Source organism: Drosophila virilis, chromosome 3 (genome assembly GCF_030788295.1).
Source record: "Drosophila virilis strain 15010-1051.87 chromosome 3, Dvir_AGI_RSII-ME, whole genome shotgun sequence".
Lineage (NCBI taxonomy): Eukaryota > Metazoa > Arthropoda > Insecta > Diptera > Drosophilidae > Drosophila > Drosophila virilis.
This window is the reverse complement of record NC_091545.1, coordinates 1,424,365-1,436,855: the sequence shown is the minus strand read 5'-3', so window position 1 is coordinate 1,436,855 and position 12,491 is coordinate 1,424,365. Positions and strand designations below refer to the sequence as shown.

The 12,491-nt window shown below is 37.2% G+C and overlaps 1 protein-coding gene across 8 annotated transcripts in view; it reads left to right on the top strand.

Moving 5' to 3' along the window:
* Positions 1-12,254, top strand: part of LOC6636598 (band 7 protein AGAP004871) — a 48,188-nt gene extending 35,934 nt beyond the window's left edge. For 6 of the 8 annotated variants that reach the window (XM_015168346.3, XM_032435528.2, XM_002059999.4 and 3 more), the window contains 4 exons: positions 6,284-6,487; positions 7,649-7,704; positions 9,682-9,862; positions 9,929-12,252. In XM_015168346.3, coding sequence (XP_015023832.1) covers positions 6,284-6,487; positions 7,649-7,704; positions 9,682-9,862; positions 9,929-10,261 — 774 coding nt within the window. In that variant the 3' untranslated portion in view covers positions 10,262-12,252. Of the gene's footprint in view, positions 1-6,283; positions 6,488-7,648; positions 7,705-9,681; positions 9,863-9,928 lie in introns of all 8 variants that reach the window. The other 2 variants (XM_015168347.3, XM_070207912.1) reach the window with 2 other exon arrangements.
* Positions 12,255-12,491: the final 237 nt, after the last annotated feature.

Genomic DNA, 12,491 nt, shown 5'->3' with positions numbered 1-12,491 from the left:
GTTGACTTTTGGGTTTCTCCGCCTTTTTTACTCTCTCTCTTATTTTTGTCTGAAAAACGCATGAAGGACACTGCGGCAATGCCCTCAGCAGTCGCTGAGCTGAACTTTTTACTCCCTTTATGGAAATTCTTTTTTTTTTTTAACCATAAGCGCCATCCTGTTGTTGTTCTTGTTGTTGTTGTTGTTGTGTGTGGAAAGTGCATACGAAATGATATCGTGTCGCATTCATCTATCATTTATATAAAGTCTTTAGTTAGTTGTTTGGTGTCTTTAACTTCAACTTATTACAATTTGCATAGTTAATATATCTGATTGTGTTTTGCAATTAGAAACGCAAATCAAAAACAAACAAAAAAAAAGCAAATGCTAAGCATATCAACTGAAAACGATTCTCTGTGTTCAGCCGAGCACTTAATGCACACTGTACAGACTTCTGTTAATTGGTGGGCGGGTGGCCAAGGGGCGTGGCAAATCGAAAATAAAAAAGAAGCAAACAACCTGAACCTTAACTGAACAGCACAAACCAAAGGAAAAAAATTGGCTGAAACTGAAAATGTATGTGAAATGTTTGTTCACTGAACACAGGGTATACACCAAATGTTCCACCCGCACACACATACACAGTCCTAGACAGAACACACACACGCACACACACATACCTATGGCCACATAGCTTGGGTCTTGTGCAGCTGAAAAGTATGCAACAGAAAGCTGGTCAAACACACACTGAAAGAAATTTCAGTGCAAAAATACCTTTAACCTCTTGAATGCACATACAAAGCTGTCCTCAACAACCCAAGCTGTCTATCTCCCACTCTCTCCCGTCTCTCTCTCTCTCTCTCTCTATCTATCTCTCTCTTTCTCTCTCTGTGTAATTTTAACTCTGTCATGCTCACTCGCCCGCTCGAACTTATGCTAAGCAGCTTTATAAACTGCTTAGCTTTATCTAACTCTCTCTCTCTCTTTCTCTCTCTCTCTATCTCTTTCTCTCTCTCTCTCTCTCTCTGTCTATCTAACCCACGCTCTGTATCTCTTACTCTATAATACCTCTATATATATATATATATATATATATATATATATATGTACCGATTTTCTTTTTGAGCTATGTTAGTTTTGTTTAGCGAAACAATTGTTTTTGATCAACCCTAACAAAAACCAAAAACCTCTCCGAAGACAAGCAAAAAAAAAATGTATTTACACAAAATCAAACCAAAATGCACTTAATTTTTGATACACCCCCCTCTCACCCGATCCTTCGATTAAGCGTTCGAATAATTTTTGAGAGCATGCTAAATATATATATATTTCCGTAAATGTCTATTCTAAAAAAGCTTTCTAACTGTCAAAACTAAAACTTAAATAAAACAAAAATCAAAAGTATAAAAAAAAGACAAGTTCTTAAAACTCGTACTCACACACACACACGCATACAAACACACACATACACACACATATATTGTTGGATTAAAATTAAGTACAAGTACGAATCGAAATTTAACATCCTACATTTTATGAGTACAGTTTTAGTTTAGTTTTCGACTCACACACACAGACACACACACACACACACACACATACTTGATCGTATATACATCGCTTTAGTTTCGACAAACATAAGAATTATATTCGTATATTGTACTTACCACTAACTAAATAACCGTTAACATTTGATCTGTTTGAGCACTGGCGAAGGACGCTATAACGTACGCACCCCAACAATAATGATCATGAATTAGCATATATATCTATATATATATATACATATACACAAATATATATATGTATATACCATCCGAATATATATATATAGCCATATATGCCGACCAATACAACTATATGTATATATATCAAGCAAGCAATCCATGTCGAGTTCATCTATGTGTGTTTTGCGTGGTTTAGGCTGTTTAAATGTGGGTACACCTAACTTAACTCGATCAACTATCAATAAATAAACCAAATCGAAGAGAAAACAAAAGAAAAAAAGTAAAATCAATTTCGCACGCATGAAAAACAAGAAAAAAAAAGAGAAGCTGCCGTCGCTGCCGCCGCCCGCCCGGGTCTAGCTAGAGCAAGTCCAAACCCCAGCATAAAACGTAGAGCCTGTACTCAACTAGCATCTATATATCTATATATATAAATCTTATAGCATATGCATATGAATATACAGCAATTAGTTGGCGTACTTCGCTGTTGCAGCAACGCCCCAAAGAATGCATCGAACCAGCGCCCTACCCAGTTCTTCCCACTCTCTAACTCTACACTATTGCTATCTCTATCTCTCTCTCACTCAATCAGTATATAAATATAGATGCCAAAGCTATAGTCAGTGCATCCAGTCAAGCTATATATATTTTTCAGTTGAAATATGATTTACATTTGAATTTGAATATCATGAAAAATAAACTAGAAAATCGAAATCGAATTGAAAATCGGAAATGCTGACGGCCAAACTGTGCAAATTGTAATAAATGATAAATAATTATACAGTTACATATATATATACATATATATATATATATATATATATCTACAATTTCTCGAAGCTCATTAGTTTAGCTGTTACAGTGTATAAACAAATATGTATGAAATTTGTTAAAAATCTATCCTTGTTTGCGATTTACCAGCGACTTTTTTAATACTATAAAATTATTAATTAAAAGAAAATTTATCATTTTTCTATTGTTCAATTATATTCCATTGTTCTCTTATTTAAGCTACATGCCATGCACACACACACACACACACAAACACACTCAAATACACCTTTGCAATTTCAACAGTTCACAGCCAATTTATTCCACCTACTATCCCACACACACACTCACTCTCGTACACACACACTGAACACGTTGAACACAGTCGACTATTGTTCGAATTTTAAGCCATTGTTCTTAAAAATTGATTTAGATTTAGAGACCTGAATAGACAACGCTTTTGGCCCACTTTAAGCCTCCCTTTTCAAAAAACTTAACTGAATGCACATCAAATTTAAAGAACTTAAGCGTCAGCCAAACAAATTAACCTTAACTAAACTGAGCAGACCTTGTTCAACAAATTTTTAGCAGCTTTTATAGGGGGCAAAAGAAAAAACACAGTTAACAGTGCTTGAGGCTGAGGTGCCCGTCTAGGACATACCACGAACCTAGCAGTGGCTGAAAAATATACAAAATACAACTAATATATTACAGTCTATAAGCAATGCGTTCCTGATTAACTTCCATGTTAACAGTCCGCTAAACATCTATCTTGAGAAATATATGGAGGTATTCAAATAGTGACACATTTGTGATATGTATATTTTATGCGAGCAAATGTGTACAAAGTTTGGCGCACTTTGCGCTGATAATTATTGAGGTATACCTTAAAAAAGCATTTCACAAAATCGATATTTATCGATATTCAGAGAATTTCGAGAAATGATTAGCACGTTTGCGTATATATAGAAATATATTTGAATATAAAATCTCAAGTCTTTATTTTTGTATATTCCGAAGGAACAGGCGGACATATTAAGATCTAGATCGTTCTGATCAAGAACATATATTCCTTATAGGCTATAAATTTAAGACTCAAGGCACACAAAGTAACTGCGAATGGCTAACTTTAAGATCCCTGCGCCTGCTTTATATTAAATTAAGTATACGCCCATTTGTGCATTGAAAAGTTCGCAAGTTTCGCTCATGTTCAGTTGATTTTTATGCTAATATTGAAATTTGTTTGGCCGCAAAAGAAGTTAAATAAAAACTCTTGCGCATCGGCCGCCAAACGACACTAAACAACATTGACACCCAGCCCGGAGTGTGCCATAAAAAAAGGCGGTCTAGACGCCCCCGAAAAAACTGAATTGGCCCGAAATGTAGCCGGCTCGTAAAATGCTTCAACTTGTGCGCTGGCCAAAACGCAAACGCCAAAAACTTTTGCCTTTTGTGCAAATAGTTTTGATGGGGGGCTTTCGGCTTTTAGTTTGAGTCTTAGTTGGGGTTCGCCTTTTGGGGCAGGGCATCCAAATAGAGGAATTTAATTTCGGGCAACGACAGCTTGGGCTGAGTAGGAAGGAAGAAGCCGCCGCAAGGAATAAAGGACCCAAATACATGTACAAAAGAAAACGTTTCGCTATCGCTCCATCCACCCGCTCCCTAGATCTCTTCAATCGTTCTCTCTCTTTCTCTTTCTCTCTCTCTCTCTCTCTCTCTCTCTCTCTCTCTCTCTCTCTCTCTCTCTGACGTTCTTCCTCTATCGTTCTCTCTCTATCGTTCTCTCTCTCAATCGTTGTCTCTTTCTGAATCATTCTCTCTCTCTCTCTCTCTGTCTCTCGTGCGTAATATCTATAAACATTTCAAAAAACAATTTAACGCATTATGGTTTATTTTTACGTTAATTTCGTTGTTTTGTCTGCCTCTTCACTTGCCACATTTTGTATATAACTAAGCATATAAGTATGTAATATATAGACGACATATATATATATACGAGTTGATTTTGTTCAATAACCATACCTATATCTTATACACTGTAACTTCAAAACTCTTGAGTTTGCTCCACGTATCGCTATCGAGCTCATATCACGAAAATAAAAACAAAATAAATGTCACAAAAAGAAATTGCTAGTGCAAATAAGTATCTTGTATCTTGTCCAGCACAAAGCGCTTGACTTAAGCCAAAATCTAAAGCTTCAAATGCAATAAGCAAAACAATACAAAATGGCTTTCTGTATGGCACACACACTTAACACACACTCACATACACACACAAGTCAAAGCAATAATCAAAATAAAAGCCACGATTTTCGCTTCGTCTGTCGAGCATATTGTACAGTCCCCCTTTCTCTCTTTCTCGCCCGTACTGGGTATGTGCTTGCGTCTCTGTCTGGCGTCAAAGTTTGCACTTTGCACTTAGTCGAAACTAAAGAAAAGACCACAATCACGTCCAAGAGCAGCCCCAGCTGAAGACGCTCCAGTCAAGTGCATACTGTGTGCATTATGCCATTCTAAGCAAAAGTGCACAGCAGCCACTAAATTATTCATCTAGATGCAAGATACAAGCCAAGCACAGATAAATATAAAGATACAACTACAAGGAACCAACACAAACACTTTGCTTCGGCGCACCGAAGACTACATACCCTTGCAGACACATTAATGTTGCGGTAGGATTATTCAGGTTAACAACATGTTTTTGGGAACGGAAAGGGATTTCTTCACTTTTTACTCTCCAATTTATCTGTATTCAATCCCTGACCGTAACAATCTGACGCTTCTTAGCAACGCTTCTGCTAGACAGATTGCTTAACATAAGACTTAGCAGAATGCTTAACATAAGACATAACATAATACTTTACATAAATGAGACTTCAAAATTTTGTCTTTCATCCAATGAGAGTGAGACGTTACTTACAACAATTGAATGTTCGATCGTAATATTCAAACGGAAAAGCATGTAAATTTTTAACTGTATCTAAGATACATAATGAAAAAGCACGCTAAGAAGAAGCTTCTGTAAATTCCACGTGCAAGAGTAAAAAATTTGCGGTAAATGGTTTTATTTAATTTTTGCTTACCTTCCGCTCCGACATTTATTGGCTTACCCAGACGTGTTTGAAACAATTTTTCGAGACGTGTTTTCCACAATTCTATAAATAGTGTGTCGAAAAAGTGGGGATCACTTTTGATATCATATTCTTTCCTTCAGACTTATTTTCAAAGTGAATACTAGTTTCAGTGAATTTATAAATTTCATCCGCAGCTGTAAAAAAGAAAAGAAAATGGGTTACATGATCGATCGATTTGGAAAATAAAATAAATAAATCATAATTAGACACTTTTCTTAAGATATTCTATTCCTTGGCTAGGATTTAAAAATGTTTTGTTAGATATTTAGAATAACAATAAAGGTTGAATCTTACCTGATGTTGATCGATGGTTCCTCTGTGAGTTATAGTACATGTGCTATACTTAAAGATGTTACATATATCCTGGAAAACTGTTAATACTCAATGCAAGGGTATACAAAACTAAGACTTAAACACATACACGCACACACACACACACACTTGTGTAGTCGCAGCTTTATGCTTATGTGTGACAGCAATAACAAGCATAATCTAAATAAAAGAATAACAAACAAAAAGCAAAGCAACAATAGAGCAACAAAAGAAAAACAATAAAAATAATAATATGCGAAAGAAAGCACGCAAATATAGAGACAAGCAAATGAAAAAGAAAACAAAGATAAAGATAAAGAGAACAAAAAAAAAAACAATCCCACCCACTGCATCTTGTAGGTTCTGACAAAGGATAGCGTTACGGTTTCGGTGGATGCAGTGGTTTACTATCGCGTATCAAATGCAACCGTCTCTATAGCGAACGTGGAGAATGCTCACCATTCGACCAGACTACTGGCACAGACTACTCTACGAAACACAATGGGAACTCGGCATTTGCATGAGATACTCAGCGAGCGTATGACGATTTCCGGCACCATGCAGGTGAGTGAAACAATTGCAGCAAACCTGCAGCCCCCGTCCAGACCAGACCAGACCAGCCCTTTGCCCCGTTTAGCACGTAATTGACTTATGTGCCCCCGACATGTGCCACCAGCCACTTGCCACTTGCCACAAAGGAGGCTGCAGCTGCTGCTGCTAATTATTCAGCGACTTTAAGACTTTTGTGCACACAACTGAAAGGCTAAATAATAATTGCTAATTGCAATTTTGCAGCAGCTGCCAAAATGAAAAGGGAATAAAATAAAGCCTGGCCAACAGCATCTTTCACAGTTGCAAACCAAAACGTGCTCTACACTCAGTAATAATAATATCCAGAAGATATTTTTTCTATTGAAGAAAACTTTGCAATAATTGAAAAATACCTTCAAAAGCATTTCGTAGAACATTTCTACAACATAAAGAGATTAATTCTTTTGCAATCATAGAACTTAAAATATTCAAAGAGGTTTAACTCCATTCAAAGACATACTATGACAATAAACTTAGGAAAAATAAGATTATATTAGAGCAGTTTTTAACACGATATTAAAAAGCAATGAAATGATTGTATATGCATGAATTTTCTCTCAGTGTATATACACTATGCTGAGCATCGCATATATCGGCGCAGACGGGCAAACAGCTGCCAACTTAACCCAAATCGTTGCTTCTAGCTTCGGCTTCAGCTTCAGCATTTTTGTGCTGCAATTTGTGCGCTTTATTTATTTATTTTTTATGGCCATATGAAAAATAGTTCAAAATCAGGCTGAAACTCATGTCAGCTGCGGCAGCTGCTGCTGCCACGTCGAGCATGGCCAGGAATGCCAAGTTGGCAACTCGTTTGCCGTTAGACGCAGCCGAATGCTGCAGTTTTCTCTGCTTTGGCGGTTTCAAGGATTCTGCAACGACCCACAAAACAATATGAGAACGAAAAAAAAGAAGAAAACCCCAAAAAAAAAATAAAGCAAGAAAATTGTGAAAATGTGAAAAGCAAAAACCATCACAGTTAACAGCATGAAAAATGTGTGTAAACAAAAACTAATGTGTTTCTACTGCTATTTTCAACACACATACACCTACATTAATTTTCGACACACTCACACACACCCACACACATGCTCTCACACACCTGCCATAACGTTATGTGGGCCAAATCATAAACAGGTTCAGCTCGACGAAGCCACCGATGCTTGGGGCATCAAAGTTGAACGTGTTGAAATGTAAGTAGTGCAACTTTTTCTATCACGCTCACACACACACACACACACACTTACACACGCACAGTCTTTACACACAAAGGTTTCTATGTCAAAATGTAGGTGGTGTGCCATTATGTTGGCAGCCTTTTATTACACCAACCAGGGGGGTTAGGGGCGGATACCGAGGCAGGGGGTTGCCTGGCCTTTGTCTGCCATCACAGTTGTTGCCTTGTTGTAATTTATTATTAGCCGCGCTGGGACAAGTGGATGAGCCAGCTGCTGCTTCAGTTCCAGCTCCAGCTAAAGCCTAAGCGACAGCTGCTGCTGGCCAGTGTTGCCAAGGGACGGTGCAAAAAAGTATTAGCCAAATGCAATGTTAGAAAATAGCTAGCTAATTGTGACATTAGGACAAGTACTATAGTTAAAGCTTCAGGCCAGTGTTGCCGAAGGACAGTTCAAAAAAGTAGTAGACGCATTAGTCGTTTTCGCAATGCAATGAAAAAATAGCTCAATTTTCAGCTATAGCTTCTGGCCAGTGTTGCCGAGTCGTTAAGAAAGGTAGTAGCTAAATTCAATATAAGGAAACAGCCGAAAGAGCTGTATTAACATAAATAATAGATTAAGTAGGCAGCCAAAAAGTAATTTAAGCTGTTTAAAGTTCAGCTGTTTCACGACACGCTCTAAAGCGAAATAAAACTAGAAAATAGCTAAAATGTCAACAACTGCTGCTGGCGCAGGTCTAAGCCGACTGACAGCTTGTCAAATACATGACCAACAAAATGGCGAACAAGAGCAGCAGCAACAACAACAACAGCAACAACCACAACAACAACATTGACAACCTCAACAACATTCTGTGGTCATGTCCCAGCGGCTGCACTGGCCAAAACAACTTGACGCATTTCATGTTGTTGTTATTTTCTTGTTGTTGTTGTTGTTGTTGTTCCTGTTGTGGCTTAGCTGCGGCCACGCCCTTTTGTCGCTTTTTGTCCATGAAAATTGTTAAATTTTTACGACAGTCTTCGGCTTCAGTTTGGTTGCTGTTGTTGTCCGGCGAACAATTTTTATGAAATTAATCAGGCGATAAATTTCTTTGTCAAGGCCAATAAAATATGAACATGACATTTTATGGCAAATGCTGTGAGCATTAGTGGGCAAAAGAAGAAGAAAAGGCAAGACAAGTTTATGTTGCGAAACCGAGCGTTGAATACCCTTAAATATGTAGTAGGTTAAAGCTATAGGCAGTAGTTCGATAGTTATGGTATTTTGCTTGCCATTTGAATTCTTGTAAATGCTAAGAATGTTTTATACATTTACAAAAAGTAGGAAAATACGAAGATCAAATACCGTTGTGGAGAAAATAATTTAATAACAGCTTGCAGATAATTTAGGTTATTGTGGGAGAAATGAAAAAAATGAGCAGCATATAGTTAAAATATTGAGAGAGTAGCTTTCGCATAAAAGTAGAAGGGCGATGTAATCTATACCGACTCGGTCTTGATACCTATTAAGAATATATTTTAACGCTTTGGGCTCTTTGTAAAATAAATAAGCTATCCTTTGCAAGATTCTACAAAAAGTAGCTCATATTCATTTCCTCTTCAGCAAACTTATAAAAGGGACTGCAAAACCTCTAGGCAATCTGATTAATTCAAGAAGCATTCATTTAAATAGAGCTCACATTAATCATGAATACGGCCTAGAGAAGAAAAAAGCGGCATCAGCCTAATGACCTTTTATGTTTCGCGCCTGACCAAGGCTGAGCCTTAAACGCGTCTCATTTGGCAATGAAACAGTTCAGTTTTCAATTAAAAGAACATTCACATAGACACCGAGTGGGGTTCCCCCGCCCCCCTGGAATAGCCTTTCATTGTAGTCGTTGCATGCCACTCGCATGTTTTCTGAATCAGTTTACAGCGACACGAGCCTGCCTGCCGCGGTTTGTAAGTGCAAATGGCTAATCTAAGTTCCTTCCTTTTCCTGGACGCATCTGAACAGCAAGGATGTGCGTCTGCCCGTGCAACTGCAGCGCGCGATGGCCGCCGAGGCGGAGGCGGCGCGTGAAGCGCGCGCGAAGGTGATTGCCGCCGAAGGTGAGCAGAAGGCCTCACGAGCGCTGCGCGAGGCATCCGAGGTGATTGGCGATTCGCCGGCAGCGCTGCAGCTGCGCTATCTGCAGGTAGGCGTGGCCATTGAACTCGCTTCCCTTAAACTATACTTATATATTGCATTGATTTATGGCCAGACACTCAACACCATATCCGCGGAGAAGAACTCGACAATTGTGTTCCCGCTGCCCATCGACTTGATAACATATTTCCTGAAAACATCGGAGGCGTCCTCGCAGCAGAATGCGGCTGCAGCCGTTGCAGCACAGCAGCAGGTGCAGCTACAGCAACAACAACAGCTGCTGCAACAGCAGCAGCAACTGCATCAGCAGCAGCAGCAATACTCGCCGTCGCCCCAGATGCTGCAGGAACCGGCGCTGCAGCTTCAAATGCAGCCACAGCCACAGCTACAGCAGCCGCAGCAGCAGCAACAATACCAGCAGACGCAGCAGATCTCGTCGGCCATGTAAATGCAAAGGAAAACCTACCCCAAAGGAAAGGAGTTTCGGCATTGCCGAATATTGAATAAGCTGCACAAGTTTAAAGAAAGAAGGAAGCGCCACTGCCATGTTAATTAACATAGCCTTAACAGTATGTTCAGCAGTTAACATTCTCAGCTGTGCAGCGCATTCCACACATAAGAAACACACACGCACACATCTACACTGAACACATACAACGATTCAGAATAGAATCAAAAACTTAGTTCTAGGTACCATTAAGTGCGATTTCAAATGCATTGATTCCACAATATGGAAAAGTCAGGAGTACTATTTATAAAATATAATTCAAACCATTATATTCACATAATGGAAAAGTCAGGAGTACTATTTATTAAATATAATGCAGACCATTGTTTCCACACAATGGAAAAGTCAGGAGTACTATTTATTAAATATAAAATTTAGACCAATTAGGGTCTTAAGCAAGCAAGCCCGTAGCGACTAGTGAAAATTCTAAAACCAACCAGTTTTGAGAATATTAAAACGAATTACACCAATTAGCATAAAAGACAGTGTTGCAAACTGCTGCTTTAAAAAAATAAAGTAGCGAAAAACATTGTTGAAAATGGCTAAACTTGTCATTCTCATGCCAAAAGCTAGCCAAAAATGTAATCCCCATTTTTGGCTGGAAAATGGCTGAATTGACATATTGGATAATACATTTTGCGATACTCAAAAATGGTTGGTTTGGTTTTGAATTTTCGTCAAATCTAGTTGTGAAATGTTAAGTAGAAGAAGGTGCATAAAAAAGCTGTCGAAATGTGTTTTTGTAAATGTTTAGCCTATAAGATGTTAATTCGTGGTTATCCATAGCAAGAACAATACATATAGTCCAAATAGACGATAGATAAATTTCTTATACATACATTATATATGCATGTATATATATGACATACATATACGTACACAGACATACTCGTAATGCATTTACAATTTGATCTATAGCTGTATGTACCGATTGTGATAGAACAATTTGTACAGCTCGTTAGCTGTGGCGCATAAGCCGAATCTAGTTGAAATGTTTCAAATATTAAGAAAATAAAAAAAAACTTTAAGATTGTACATCTATATGGCCATATAGAAAGGAATACTACATATACACTATAAATAATCAAGTACTGGATATATATATATATATATATATATATGTATAGTAAAAGGAATACAAATACAATAGAACTACCGACTTATATAGCATATATATATATATATATACAGAGTTCATCGGACGACAGCCAGTTGAACGAATTCGCTTTCAACAGCTGCCTTATAAGAACTATATGTATATGAATAATACCTACCTAACAAACTTACAAAACCCAAAAACAACGTAATCGACGACTTTCTCACACACATATACAATAAATAAATGTAATACGAATTTATTGTACATACAATAACCAAAAAACGATATCGATAGACAGAACTGTTTTACCCCATACTTAATAGAACTTTAAAGTATATATATATATGTACAGTATGTATATATATATATATATATTTATATATATACTATATATATAGTACGGAAATTCTGCTCATGCGCTGCATCTCATTGCTGCAATCGCCAGTTACGTATCCAATTATTGTAGGGTTTATGAAAATCGAAATTCGAACTCAAATTCAATGTCAAAATATCAAATTCAAATTTGCAATTGCTTAGATAAATTTGCGTGTAGTGTTCATTCCAAGTCAGATCTCACAAGAGTATTCTTTTTAGCGCACTTCATTACAATTATCAATAAATTCTATATGCATACATTTAAATAAATATGAACAATTCAATAATCAATTACATGCAACATACATACATACATACGAGTATTAATTATGTACATTTTTGCCTTTGAACAATTTTTAAACGAAACGATTTCATTATTACTTATATATACATACTTATATATTCAAACAGGAAACGTACAATAATAATAAAATTATGCAACTTTTTTGGCATCCAAAAAAGCGAAAAACACAAACAGCAATTTGTTTTATTTATATCAAGTCTTATTAACTCAGCACTAGATATATTCTTAAAAATGTATTACTCTCCGCATAATTCTTCGTAATATTGTCCATGGCTTAAGGACAATCTTGGAAAGAAATGCAGCAAATTTGATTAGACTAGGTTCAGATGGGAATAACTAAAAAATAGAGACTATAGGCAGGTAGCCGTATGTTAAAAACACTTTAAGACATA